Here is a 14,433-nt window from a genome sequence, read left to right as displayed (position 1 = left end):
TTTGTCACAATTTACTGCAATTTCTGTGCTTGTCTTTTAACACTTCCAAACCCAACTTATATTTATCTAAATGTTTCACTTATTTCTTCCATTCTACAATGTTTGTTGCAAAGAATAGGAATGAGAAGCAAGCGTTTCTCTTTGACACTCAGAACCAGGACAGGTCTTGCTAATTTTGTATATGCAGTTAAACCAAAGAACCACAGAATGTCACGGGTTGGAAGGAACCTCAAGAGTTCACTGAGTCCAACCCCCTACTAAAGCAAGTTCCCTACAACAGGTAGCACAAGTAGGTGTCCAGGTGGGTCTTGAATATCTCCATAGATGGAAACTCCACCACCTCCCTGGACAATCTGTTCCAAGGCTCCATCACCTTTACCGAAAAGTTCTTCCACATGTTAGTATGGAACTTCCTATGTTCAAGTTTAAGGCCCTTACTCCTTGTCCTATTGCTACACACCACCAAGAAGAGGCTGACCTCACCTACTTACCTCCCACCTCCCTTCAGATATTTATAAGCATTTATCCGATCTCCTCTCAGTCGTCTTCTGAACAGACTCACATTATTCAGGCTTTCCTCATACAGGAGATGCTCCAGGCCCTGTATCATCTTTGTAGCCCTCCTTCAAGGAGATCCCTGACTTTTGAACTGGGAAGCCCAGAACTGGACACAGTAGTCTAAATGTGGCCTCAGCAAAGCAGAGCAGAGGGGGAAGATCACCTCCTTCAACCTGCTGGCCACACTCTCTTTAATGCACCCCAGGAATCTATTGGCATTCTTGGCCATAAAGGGTACACTGCTGGCTCATGGCCAAGCTCATCTCCAGCAGGTAACAGATTAATTAAACAGATTTGAAGAAACACACATTAACACAATGGAATCTTAAGTCTTGTTTCTAATTGATCAACTCCTTTCCTGCAGGTTAACCAAATGTTAACGTTAGGTAGTAAACCAGGGTAGAATTACTTGGGATAACATGCTTTTAGCTTCTCATAACCTAAGCAAAATCTCGTAATACAACATTTCAGGCTGATACTAAGTAAAACAGATGCACAAACCACCAAGTCAGGCAAGATATTTAATCTGTGCAATGACATGATAATAAGGAAAGAAAATGGGTTCTTTACTAGCAAAAATAATATGGCGGAGGCAGCTCACGACCACTTCACGTATAAATATTTTTGTATTTCAAATTGCTTCAGCATAAGCTCATGCCATCTTCAAGATTGTGAGGAAAAAGCCTGTATTTTTGATTCAAACTTAAAAAGTAAAAATAAATAACAGACACATATTGTACTGACTTCAATCATGGCATTGCACAAAGAGATTATTTTTTTTTCTTTTTGAAATTTTAATGTTATTAGAACAGGAATAGTTGGGCAACAGTTGGATACTCCACAAAAACATACAATGACACATTTACAATACTATACAAAATGTACAGCATAAATAAAATGAACTGGAAAACAATTTATACATATCTCTCTTTTTATAAATAACTCTTGCATCTAAATATGCACTAAAAATATATATATAAATCAGTAATATTTATCAGCGTTCACTTGATCTCCTATGAACAGAAATGGTCTTTTGTTTGTTTTAGAGAGTCCTAATCTAAAACAGTAACCTTTAATCAAGTTGAAAATTCTGACACTGCCACAGCACAACATTTAAAACGTGAGAAAAGGCAGAAAACCTTGTGTCGATGCTTCTTCACCCTTCTTGGTGTCTTCATCTTCTATACTTGGGCTTTCACGTGATGAATTCTCTTGCTGAGAACTGTTGTTTTTCAGCAGGGCAGGATCAATTTGTGCTTTCAAGAGCTCAAGGGTCTCAGCAAGCTCATTTCGGTTTCTGGATGATGGAAGAAAAAACATATTGTCTGATAAGCCACTTACTCACTCACCCCAAAGGGATTCATTAAAAATAAACAAACACCATCTGTTTAAATGAACACTGTCCTGAAAACCTTATACACGAGCATAGTGAAATGCCCGTCCTACTAGAGCGGCTGCAATTTTGCATTCGGAAATCTTCCAACTTAGCCACACCACAATAAAATCACTTTGTTTTGAAGGGCCTTATCTATCCAGACTCAAGTCCTGTTGGTCTGGATCCAAGCTGCTACTATTTATTATTCTTTTATTCATTCTTCTTTTACCAGTTTTCACTGGCTTCTCTTTGCAATTTCTTCTTAATGCATTTAGAAAACAATATCAAGATGTTTAGAGGGCTCTGGCCGTTTGTGTATCTCTACGTGCTTGAATATCAGTGCACTTTACCTTCTTACACTGGATATCTAACTAGAAAAACCAAAACCTTAACAGATAATGCGTTTAAGTGTTGATTAAACAGGTTCTTTATTTTCAAAACATACTAGAATCGCAAGACACCCACATTTCCTTTTCCAAAGTCAACATTCAACAACAAGATTCAAGGAGTTTTACAGAAGAAAAAAAAAAAAGGCTAGAAATGCATCAAGCCTGACACAGAGAATGACACAGGTTTAAAAGGATTTCAGATGTCATCATGCATTACTGTGCTTTTCTGCAGTAAGTATGAGTGTCAGAACTTGCCCAGAGGAAGTCCCATTTCCTCCGCTTTTGGCATCGATCCCTGGAGTCCAAAATGTAGGAAAATGATAAATGCTGTACAGCAATTGGTTGGCTTGTTTAGATGCATTTCCTTTATTCACTCACAACAGCTGTCTCAATTTCATTGGTGGTAAGGCTTATCACTTTATGGCCCATTGACAGTGGTTTAAAACATCCTGTAGGACTACCCTGATTTACTGAGGTTTGGATATTTAAGTAAGCTATACAAATTGTAAGTTATTTACTAACATAAAAATTAAAAATTTATATTAAAATTACAGAACAAACAGAATAATAAAAATAATATACATTATTTAACTTCTTAGGATCTATTCTTACATCTCTACGTATTAATTTAGACAGATCTGACAATGTTGGGCCTAGTTTAAAATCTTCTTGCACTTCATCAGCCAAAAGAAAGATAAGTTTACATGGAAATGAACTAAAAACAGATAACTGCTAGATAAGATGTGTATATGTAGAACTAATTATTTTTCCATTGAGGTCCATACATCCAGTGCATAAAGAGGGATAGAACAAAGTACATAACCAAAAATCACAAAAATCCGTAATTCTGAGGTTAAAATATCACTAAAATATTATCAGACCAAATACGAAGCAACAGAGACCCAGAGGCATGAGTCATGCACATGTCACTCTGTATCACCATCATGTACCTCAGCTTCACTTATCTACGAGTTGAATTCTGCTCCAGAAAGGGCTCTGTACCCATCTGGATGATCAGCAATGCTTTTAGTTTTATGAAGTTCAAATTGCAATGTAATCCTCATAAGAACAAAACTGTCCATTTATAACTGTCTTCTTAGGGCAGAAGTTAAAGAAGGAACAGTTCCCCTCCATCTCCAAAGGGAATAACCATGTCAGCAGACAACATGGAGGCACTGTCCTCAAGACAGTTTTCTTTTGGTACCCTTTCCATATATCCTTTATAGCCTAATTGAGCATAAAAGTCACTATCATGAATGAATTTGTGAGATATTTCTAAACTATCACACATGTGCAGGCAGAAAATCCCACTGTAAGATATCTGTGAGATACAGAGATTGAGTGAAATGCATCCCCAGACCCATGTCACACACGGCCACAAGAATCTCACCCTACAAAACCTGGGGGAAAAAAGGGGAGAAAAACACAAAAAGGAATACCTAACAATGCACTTCCATGTGGATCCATCCTGGTCATCCTGTTCTTCTATGTACATCCTGACATTATGCTCTTGATCCAGCTGATACCAATACATCAGTCCATCCTTGTCTCGACCAATGGGCTGAAGGCGCATGGCATCAGCATCCTCCTCGTTAATTATATTTTTGAACTTCAGATTGTCATCAAACTGACATTCACAGAGATACTGGAAAAAAAAAAAAGAGCAAGTGGAAAGAATGTTAAAACATGAAAACATGAGGAGAAACAATATGTGGAAGAGCATATGTAAGAAAAGTATGCATGTAGAGCATGACATTGTTTGGGCCTGTCCCATGACAAAGAACAACATCCCTGTTCCAAGATCAGCTCTAGATATAATACATCCAGGTATGGGTGAGCCAAGTGAAATTTGCAAGATGCTTCAGAGAGTGACAAAGTCAAATCTCTAGGATATTCAAGCGAGTAAGGAAAAAGACAATTAGAAACTCAGTTGAATGCATACCTTCAGAATCCCCAGTTTGCATTCGACACTCATTTCTAAGTATCCTTTTTTTTCCATCTCCCAAGCCCAAGTGCTGTTGAATTCTTGGCATATCTGTCACAAAGAAAACACTGAGATTAGTACAGTTAGTGGATAAAGGTAACTTTAAACTTTTATATTAATAGTACCTTATTGCACTAAAATTATATGTGATGTTGTCAGGATTGTAAGTCAAAAAGTCTTGAACAAAAGTAAAGGTCAGAGAGCACTGACAAAACTCCATAGAAGAATATATCACTAAGACCCTGATGCCAGCTACCTTATACCTATTACATTTGGCAGCACAACTCTGAATTGTGAAGTTATTCTCATCTTTGCTATGTAATAACTTTCATTTTTCTGTCTATTTAGAAAACAAATTCTCTTGAGTAGACGTGATATCTTAGCGTATCTTTGTAGCACTTAGCACATCAGCTGCTGAGCTCCCTTGGGATCCTGCTGTCCTACAACTGTACTGCAGATAAATAAGACTTACAGTCTGTGTCGTGGAGTTACTGGGCATAATAGTTTGGCCTTCGAGTCCTTTGATAAATATTTAGAAGTATTTTAAGTACAGCCAGCCTCACTTTACTAAAAGCAAATAAATTCAATGCCTTCAAGAGGAAAAAGAGCACAGAACATGAAAAAAGCAGCAAGAAAGGATGAAGACTGAATCGCAGGAACCTCCAATAACAGCAGTGCAGAAGGAATTCCCTCTCCTCCCTAAAGAAGTCAAATGTGCTTAGAAGAACTCATGGAAAGGGAAGCATCACAAGCAAAAACACAGCAGAAGCTCTCGATCAAAGCTGCAGCAACTCTAACCTATTCAGGTGGGAACACCCATTAGAAGCAGGAGTTTAGCACAGCCACATCTCCAGTTGAGAGTATTTTGAAGAGCCACCCCTGAATCACAGCTGCCCAGATCAGTGCACCCATGCACTGCAGTCCGCAAGGAGCCAAAGCTCTGCTGAACAAACTCAATCAGAACCAGGTAGTTTCCCAGTCACCGAATTATCAAATACATGATTTTATCACTAAGTTATCAAACAATTTGGAAATCATGAATGAAAGCAGCTTTCTCCGGAAACACAAAATGACACTAAATTTCCCCACTATATGTACCGCACAACTCAATGTGGGCTACAAACTTCTCCCTCCTCTGTCCCCACGGCCACACTACCCCCAGTACTGATGTTGGTTCTTAACTAGCTTACACTTGGGCCAGTGAAGGCAGGTAAAAGAGCAGAAAGCTACTTCTCCTTTTTGTTCTGGAGAGCTGCTTTTCTGTTGGCTTTGTTGCCTAAACTGGCTCACTCTGGGGTCAGGTAAGGTTCAAGAACACCAAGAAAGGGAGACTTGGGACCATGCTTGTTGGTATCAGCTTGCAATTAGGTTGGCTCAGCCATACCATAAATCACACTCTGACTTTGGGACCTATGGGAATGGAGAAGATGTGCTCCAATAACGAGGAATTCTGCTGAGGAACAGTTTTTCCTGCTCTGAGGCTAGGGCATTAACACAGGTCCTCCTCTGGCACAAAGCTCACAGCAAGAGAGGCAATTGTTCCCCAAGCATTAAATGAGCTTATTCTGCTTTCTCCTTCATTTTCAATACTGGAACACAAAGAACTCTGGGAAACTACATCAAACCCCTGCTCAGGGCAGGTGCCAGTCACTGTTCATTGCTTGCTCATTAAGTATGAAAGCAGTAATGAGAAGTTTCATGTGCTTCAGAAGCATGTGATTGTCAAAGCAACAACTCAAGAGACACAAGAACTGATAAAGCATCTGCTCAGACTGAAACGACTACATTTTGGCAATCAAAAACCAGATGATCGCGTTTTCTCCTGACAAGCACCGTCACAGCCCTGAACTGCAGTTGCCACTGACATGGGCTCTGTCTCAATATCACTCAGAAAGGATGTTTCACACCAAACAAAAGCCTGCTGCTTGTGGGAACAGCTGCTTTCTGCACACTGAAGAGCAGTCAGTAGCTTCCTACCCTGCGAAAAAGATGTCAGAACATCTCTCAAACATTTGTAAGCAGCTACAGCGGCATCCGACGCTTCCTATAACCACACTCCACACGTTCACTTGAACCAGTGAGAAGAGGAAGGTGGCAAATAACCACAAGGACAGAGAAGGCAAAGAGCTCTCAACTGCAGTGCCTACTTCCTAGTCAAACAACACTGCAGGTATCTCCCAGGATCTCCCAATGGTTCCACATGCTTTCCATTATTCCTGGCTTTCGGGACATTTCCCAGCACTCTTCCTTCTTATTCTCAACTAATTATACCCTTTTGAAATGGGGGCAATATTAGCATACCTCTCCCATTAGTTATATTCAAATTCTTTTGTTCTTGAGATTCCTTTGAACCACTGGCTAGAATAAGTATCAAGTTAAATGAAGTAGAAGTTATTACTGCTTGCTTGGTCTTAACAGGGGCAGGTGGGAAGGTTTCCTTAAGCGCTCTCCTTCCTTGCTGAAGGAAGACTTTCCAGACTATTTCCTCATACACTTGTTTTCTCCCTGTTCTCTGCTTACCATACAACTGCTTCAGTGGGATTTATATGCCCTCTACTCAGGGTTAGGCTTCCTCAGCTTGTTAGAATGGCTTTTGGGTATGTGAATGGATTTAATACAATGCAGTAATCACAGTACTCGGCGATACGCGAACACACAGAAGGTGCATACATTACATTATTAGCTCAAAACAGCATCATAAATGCTTTACAGCTGGTGAAGAGGTCAGATCTAACCTTGGGCCCTTCAGTAGGCAATTTCCTGACACAGCCTGATGGTCTCACACACATCATTATCTTAAGACTAAACAAACCTCAAGGCAGATTCCTACCTCTGTAAATTTGGTAGATAGCACCGAGGAGGGCAAATTGTGACTGGATCTGCTAACATCATTATTTGTTTTGCTGCTATCACCCATAATGCTGTATTTCTAAGTAAGATGCAATCATGGCTGTACAGATAATACTGAGGCCAGGTTGGATGGGGTCCTGGGCAACCTGGCCTAACAGCTGGCAACACTGCACATGGCAGCAGGGTTGGAACCAGATGATCTCAGAGCTCTCTTCCATCCCAAACCATTTCGTGGTTCTGTGATGTTATGTTTTGGGCATGTGAAATAAGGTGAAACTCCAGACTCCAAATTTTGAGCATTTGGCTGGTTTTATTTTCTCAAACAGTGTAAATTGTTTGAAATAAAAACTACATGCACGACTAATATCCGAGATAGAATCAAGTAAAACAATGGGATGTTCTATTTCTACTCATGTGTAACTACACTTTTATCTCAGCTCTACCACTGTGAGCATGCTGATATAAATCTCTGCAATGTTCTCATTTAATATTAGCCCACGGTACAAGAGTTCTGTATGGTTACCCCCAACCACCTTATTTTAAAATGAATAGTTACCGTGTTAATTTCTCTGTTCGATGTAGCCTGTTTGCAGGCTACTAAATCTGCTTCTATACCAAAAGTCTTAATGCTCAGAAAGTTTGTTTCTAGCAAGTATGAAGGTGTACACTCTTATATGTGCAAGAGATAACATTTATTTTTAGAGATCTTTGTACACGTCTAGGCAGCCTGAAAGTTAAGCTGGGATCTTATGCAACCAAAGTCTGGGCACGCACATCAGTGTTGGCCACAGCAGAGCCCAAGGCTCACTATAATTCATACCAGGGATTGCTGACACAACAGCTCATCATAAGCATATTCCAGCAGTGCAGAATAATACAACATGCATATTGTACCTTGATCAAATATTTTTCCCATCTGTCTGCTGTGACAGACTTCCCAATCTTTCTCATCAGTTTCAAGTGAAGCTCCACCAATTCTTTTGGAACTGCAGCGTTGAGAGAGAGAGAAAAAAAAGAAGTTATGAAGCCTGGTGTAAATACACTTCAATGCTAAACAGTGTAACACTGTGAAAAAAACAGAAATCGTAATAAAACATAGTAACTTCAGGTCTGCTAAAAGCAGGTCTGTAACTAAAATAACAACAGCAAAATGAAAGCAGTTGCATAGTTCTTTTTGTTTAGATTTATATCTACAATGATTATTGCCCTTCCTGTGCCCTTTGTTGAACCAGGAATTACATCTCAATGATAAATACCCCAAACTCTTGGTAGTGTAAAGCTAAAAACCTGCATAGAACCAGTGCCAGTCAAACACCTATGGACCTTCTGAGGCAGCTGCCTCCAGAAGTCCAGAAGGTATCTGTGCCATGCCTGGAATATGTGCCATGCCTGAATCCCAACCATTTTGAGTTGGGTGCATGCTATGGGAGAAGTGGTCTAGAAACTTTATCCTCACAGATACAATTTCATTATTTACTTAAAGTCTCTTGTGCTGGATGGATGGAGAAAGGGACCCGAGGATGGAGGGCAGAAGTGCTGCTGAGCACAGCTGGATGGGTGCAGGCACAAAAGCAATGTTTCCTACCTGAATTATAGCTTACTACACATCCCTAAACACAGCTTTGACACCTCGCCTTACATCCGTGATTTGTAAATCAATCTAGCACCACCAAGTGGCAAATCTGCAGAACATCAATTTTATTAGTGGGAAACTTTTCTAACATGAAAAAAAATGGGTAAATGATAATTATGAATGCAACTACGCGTACCCAACGGAGACAGCTGCCTCAGTCTGTTGAGAAGGGCTTAAAGAAGTGAAATGTTTACTCCTTTTATTTAGATGCTGTTTGCATACAACTTTATTTTCTGAAATCATAGAATCATAGAATTACTCAGGTTGGAAAAGACCTTGAAGATCATCAAGTCCAACCGCAAATCATTTTCATTCAGCTCTGTATACACACCTAAAAAGTTGAATTAAAAACTCTTATGATCGTTATTTATGCTTTTCTGCTCATTCGATAGCATTCTTTGACACATGATAAATAGCTGGGACATGAAACACCTTTGTTCTAAACCAGATACTACTGAGATACTATTCCTTTTCATGGTCTATTCAACATTTGAGTCCCTTTGTGAATCATTCCATCATTTGACTTGATTTCACCTCAATGATGTCTGCCTTTCAAATGCCTGTTTTCAGGTGAATGTGAGTTGGTAAAACATCAGTTTGTTTAAGATGCTCGCTTTATTTCAGAAGATCATCACTGCTGGTTTGTAGCCAGCAAGTTAATACACAACCACAGTTCCCATTTAAATACAGAAAGAATCAGCTTGGTAGCCATAAAGAGACCTCCTTTAAACCTAAGCAATTCTTAGGCAACAACTCCAGGCCAGCCCAGACCTATTCTCTTTCACTCAGTTTCTATTGTTGCCATTACCACTGCATACTGTAGAAACTTCACACATCTCCTCCTTGGTTCTCCCCCAAATTGGTGCATTTCACAACTTTAAACCACCACCTATCTTAAAAGGAATGAGATCAAAAAGTCTTAACCCCAATAGATGCTGAGCACTTGGCACCAACAAAATTAAGCCCAAAGCACTTTATACACATGAGCAATTCTATCAAAGGCAACTCACACAATTAAACCTCAGCTTGTGTTTGTGTAACATGGAGCTGAGCCAGAATATTCAAAACCTCACTGGATCAAAGCTTTTGTTCTCCCTTTTTTATTTCCCCTCTTATTTTTTCTTTTCTTTTTCAATCAAATCTCTCTTCATAGGTACGTACTGATTGGAATCCTGATTTACAGAAGCAAGACTGATTTGTTCTGAATAACCAAATTCCTGGTCACCAAAAAAGTCTTTGCTGGATTGTCAGCCTTAGAAGAAATGGGAAATGTGAAAAATTCAGACCCTGGAAAGTGATCTGGCACACTCAGCCTTGGGCAGCACTCACATGGATGGGGCAGCACCTACTGACACCTCACTTCTTTCCCAAGGTTTTATCATTTCAGGTCCTGCACTACTGAGATGTACACAGATATTTTCACAAGGAAACTTGGCAGCATTTTGAACCCTTTCTACATTTATTTATCATTGCTTTTGGTTTGTTGTTTTTTTTAATGCATTGTGACAGTCTTCATGGAGAGATGAGGTGGTAGGAAGGCTGAAGAGCAGTGGAAGAGCCATCCTTAGGCAGAGCACCCAGCTGGCAATGAGTTTAATCGCACCAGCAAACCAGACCCAAATGTCAGTCAGCTCAGCAATGCACTGGACCTGCATAACTTTAAAGTTGCTTCCCTCTGCTTAGAATACAAGTTTCCATGGAGAGAGACATTGATAAGAATCATCCTACTCGGAACAGGTTCAACATAACAAATATAAGATGCAATTACTCCTTGGTAATCACTCATTCACTTTTCTTAAGTTTCACAGAAAGGAAGGAAAAATTCATGCAATCTTCCTTGAATAACAGTCATTTTTGGTAAAGCCATTGCCAAAATAGCGTGACAGTGTTCACCAAAACGTGAACGTTCAAGAAGCATTGGTTTCTCTGCAAAGCAATATAGTAGCTCTCTAAAACCATGAGGCCCAACTTCATAGAGTACACTTCAGCGGTGGAAAAGACTTCAGGACTCCACATGCAAAAGGCTAAGGAAAAACTGACTGTGCTATTTTAAAAGGGGGAAAAAAAGCCTCTTTTAGGAAAACTAGTAAAATTAAGCTACGGCCATCTGCTAGATATTCAAAAATGTAGATTTTATCATGGGAAGAAGAAATGAGTCAGAAAAAATGAGTCATTGGGTATCGAATTTTTTGGGGTTTCTGGTGCAGTTCAGGCAATTCTGTCAAGCCCTGCAGATTTCCTGGAGGGCTTGTCTCTGTCTGGGCATCAGCAAACATCCTCTGAACAACATCCATCCCAGCAGTTCAGGGAGTGTTCCCTCCATCTGTTATTGCCAATAAATTTGGAAAGGACAAAAAATCTCAATGAAGGAGAAGAAATAGGAACACATGGAAGACCCGTCCCCTGGTTAGAAAAGCCTCAGCTTCAGGCACCCGCACAGAGCTGGCTGTGGCTACCCATCAGCACCTTGCCATACACTTAGAACCTCACCTGACCTCCTGTCATTTTCCCTGCCAAAATTAACCTGCTCTTAACTGAACAAAACCAGACAAAATAATGGAGGAAAAGAGAAAAAGCAGCACAAAGCCCTGGGCCTGGATGAAAGATGATTACAAATAAAAACCCTGGCATTAGAGCAGGTCTACAATGCAGAGAGGAAGAAGGGAATAATGGTGCACTCGGAGCCCCTAGCTCTGAATTCAACTGCAAAGCCTGAGCCTCTGTCTTCCTCCAAGGAGGAAAGGAAAAGCACAAGGAATCCCTTGCACTGAGGGGGTAGGAGCAAGAAGCAACATTTTGGGATGCAAAAGCAGCTGGTAGTTTGCATGCTTTGCAAATATAAACAGGTCCTCCCAGTTATACTAGTAAACCCTTTTACTATGCTAACTCGCTGTGTTATATGAAAGGAAAAAAAAAGTGAATCCAAAGATAAACTGTGCAAGTATTTCCATTAACAGTTTGCTCCTTTTCGTCTTTCTCCCTTGATTGATTTCAGATGACATGACCACTGCGACCTTAGCATGGTAGGACTTCACTGTCAAATTAAACCATGCTAAGCATGTGGGCAGTTAAGCTCAATGGGATCATTAATACTTCCCACCTCCTCTTCTACTAGCTCACCATATTCAACCACATAAAACCAATACGTGTTATCTACTAGCATAGTTATCTTCCTATGCTAGGAATTCAATGGCAAGCAAACATCACACAGCTTCTACCATGCAATTTCCCCCATTGCCACTGCTGGAGGGAGTGGAACCAGAACCCCCAGAAAACACTTCTAACAACTTCAATGTTTTCTATTTTTGTGCACAAATCTGAAGGTCCATGAGCAGTTTGATGTCACAAGCACCATGACTTCTATGTTATTTGCAACCAAAGATAAGTTCTCTGCTGGGCTGGTTTGATATTAGGAAAAAAACAATGTTATCAGAAAGAGTGGTGATGCATTGGAAAAGGCTGCTCAGGGAGGTGGTGGAGTCCCCATCGCTGGAGGTGTTCAAGAAGAGGGTAAATGTGGACATGGACTGAGGGAGATGGTTAGTGGGCATGGTGGGAATGGGTCAACAGTTGAACTGGATGATCTCAGGGGTCTTCTCCAATCTTAAGGTTTCTATGAGTCTATGGGAAGAGAAACATTGAGAAGAAGAAAGGGGCTGGGATCTTTAGCAGCAGCACTGGTTTATGCCAACATAAATATATACCTCCCTAGGAACTACTTCACTTGTTTCTCAACCCAACTCTTAGAAGAAGCACACAGGATCCCTGCTGTTGGGATGTGTTATTAAGAACTTCTCGGATGAGACAGAAAAAATGATGGTTTTGGTATGAACGTGCTATGCTAACAGGAAGAACAGAAAAGCTCTACTATGAACCAGGCAAGGAGTTAGTGAACATCTAAAAAATGGCTACGATAATGGGATTCATTGGGCTCCATTCACGTGCTCATTCAAGCCTGGAATAATAATGAAAAAAAAGATGTATTGAATGCCTGTATCATTTCCCAAGTTAAAAAGCAGTAGTTTCTGTTCCAAAGGAGAACCTAAATATCTTATCCTCCAGCTGATTCACTTGATGAGTACTCCCATCCTACCTCCAAGCTGCGTGTCCATAAAAAAAGAGACGCAGGAAAGGGGGAATAAAAACATACTCCATCTTCCTAGTGAGAACAAAAGAGCAATCAAACATGCTGTAATTAAACTGAAAATCCAAACAGAAAGAACAAGTCACCAAGTAGATTTTTTCTTTATATCCTGTTCCTAGAAAGATTTTGGCAGGCATGAACAACAAACCAACCACGCTCACATTTAAATGACACTGCTATCCTAGCAAAGCACTTTGAAATTTGGGTACTCAGCAGCTAGATCACTTCACACACATAGGAGGTACCTTTCTATCTCTTATCTGTACAAACACCTATTGCAGAAGTCTCTGCTGCCCTGGGCTATGCAGAGTACATGCCATTCTGATACCTGCTGACTCCCACCCACCTCACACATCCCAGGACACACAGTCTCTTTCACCACCACACACAGATGAATCACAACCCACAGGGGCAGTGCTCCAGACAGACACAGAAGTCTTTCCCCCTCCCAAGACCTTTGACTAAGTTGTATCACCACCCTACAAGGCCTTGCTGTCACAGCCAACCAGGCTATGACCTTAAAATTCCTGGAGAAAAGAAGGCTGTGGGGTGACCTCATTGCAGCCTTTCAGTACCTGAAGGGAACCTATATCCAAAAGGGGAGTAAACTCTTCAAAAGGGCTGATAATAGCAGGACAAGGTGGAATGGATTTAAGTTGAAAGAGGGTAGATTTAGGTTGGATGTTAGGGGGAAGTTCTTTACTAGGAGAGTGGTGAGGTTCTGGAACAGGCTGCCCAGAGAGGTTGTGGATGCCCCATCCTTGGAGGTGTTCAAGGCCAGGTTGGATGGGGCCCTGGGCAACCTGATCTAGTAAACGTGGAAGTTTGGCAGCTCTGCCAGGCAGGGGGGTAGGAACTTCATGATCCTTGAGGTCCCTCCTAACCCAGGTGATTCTGTAATTCAGCTCTACATTTAGCAAGGAGATTATTTTCAAGTACTTAGTATGTACTGCCCATCTGTCCAATTTGTTACTAAGCACCTTTCCCTCTCATGTTTCTCTTCCTACCCTCTCCCAACACCTGCAAATCAATCTCTTGTGCTCCTTAATGCCCGCAATACCATCAGTCATGCATCAGAAGTGACTTAACTCTGATAGCTGAAGATGTGGACTCAGTACTCACCCACAAGCTGGAACTATCAGAGAACACAGGATTAAGGAAGAAAAGCACATTGCACTACGCAAAGAAAATGAAATGGAGATAGAAAAAGAAGAAAGGAAAATTGACTTTGAAAACAACGCAAGAAAACACAGCACACAGTTTATTTTAGAAACTGGAAATTGCCCAGGAAAGGAAAGACAGCAAATAAAAGGCCAGCTTACTGCCTCAAAAAACATACAAAAAAAATGGGCCCAAGCCCACACACTGGATACAGGAGGAGAGAAGAAGAAAAACAAGACTGAGGCAGCAATGTGCATGTAAGCTGACCACACAGAAACACAGGTACTGAAAGCAAGTGGAAATTACAACAAATTGCTGTTGTTCAATGGGAAATCATTT

The 14,433-nt window shown here is 40.6% G+C and overlaps 1 protein-coding gene across 1 annotated transcript in view; it reads right to left on the bottom strand.

Annotated features, from left to right (window-relative positions):
- RSF1 (remodeling and spacing factor 1) overlaps positions 1–14,433 on the bottom strand; it is a 56,867-nt gene that overhangs the window by 27,691 nt on the left and 14,743 nt on the right. Inside the window, exons 2-5 of the mRNA XM_072326976.1 lie at positions 8,051–8,142; positions 4,265–4,357; positions 3,762–3,967; positions 1,698–1,855 (exon numbers count right to left, since the gene is read on the bottom strand). Of these exons, the coding sequence (XP_072183077.1) occupies positions 1,698–1,855; positions 3,762–3,967; positions 4,265–4,357; positions 8,051–8,142 (549 nt within the window). The remainder of the gene's footprint in view (positions 1–1,697; positions 1,856–3,761; positions 3,968–4,264; positions 4,358–8,050; positions 8,143–14,433) is intronic.

Source organism: Excalfactoria chinensis, chromosome 1 (assembly GCF_039878825.1).
Source record: "Excalfactoria chinensis isolate bCotChi1 chromosome 1, bCotChi1.hap2, whole genome shotgun sequence".
NCBI lineage: Eukaryota > Metazoa > Chordata > Aves > Galliformes > Phasianidae > Excalfactoria > Excalfactoria chinensis.
This window is presented reverse-complemented; position numbering and strand designations above follow the sequence as displayed.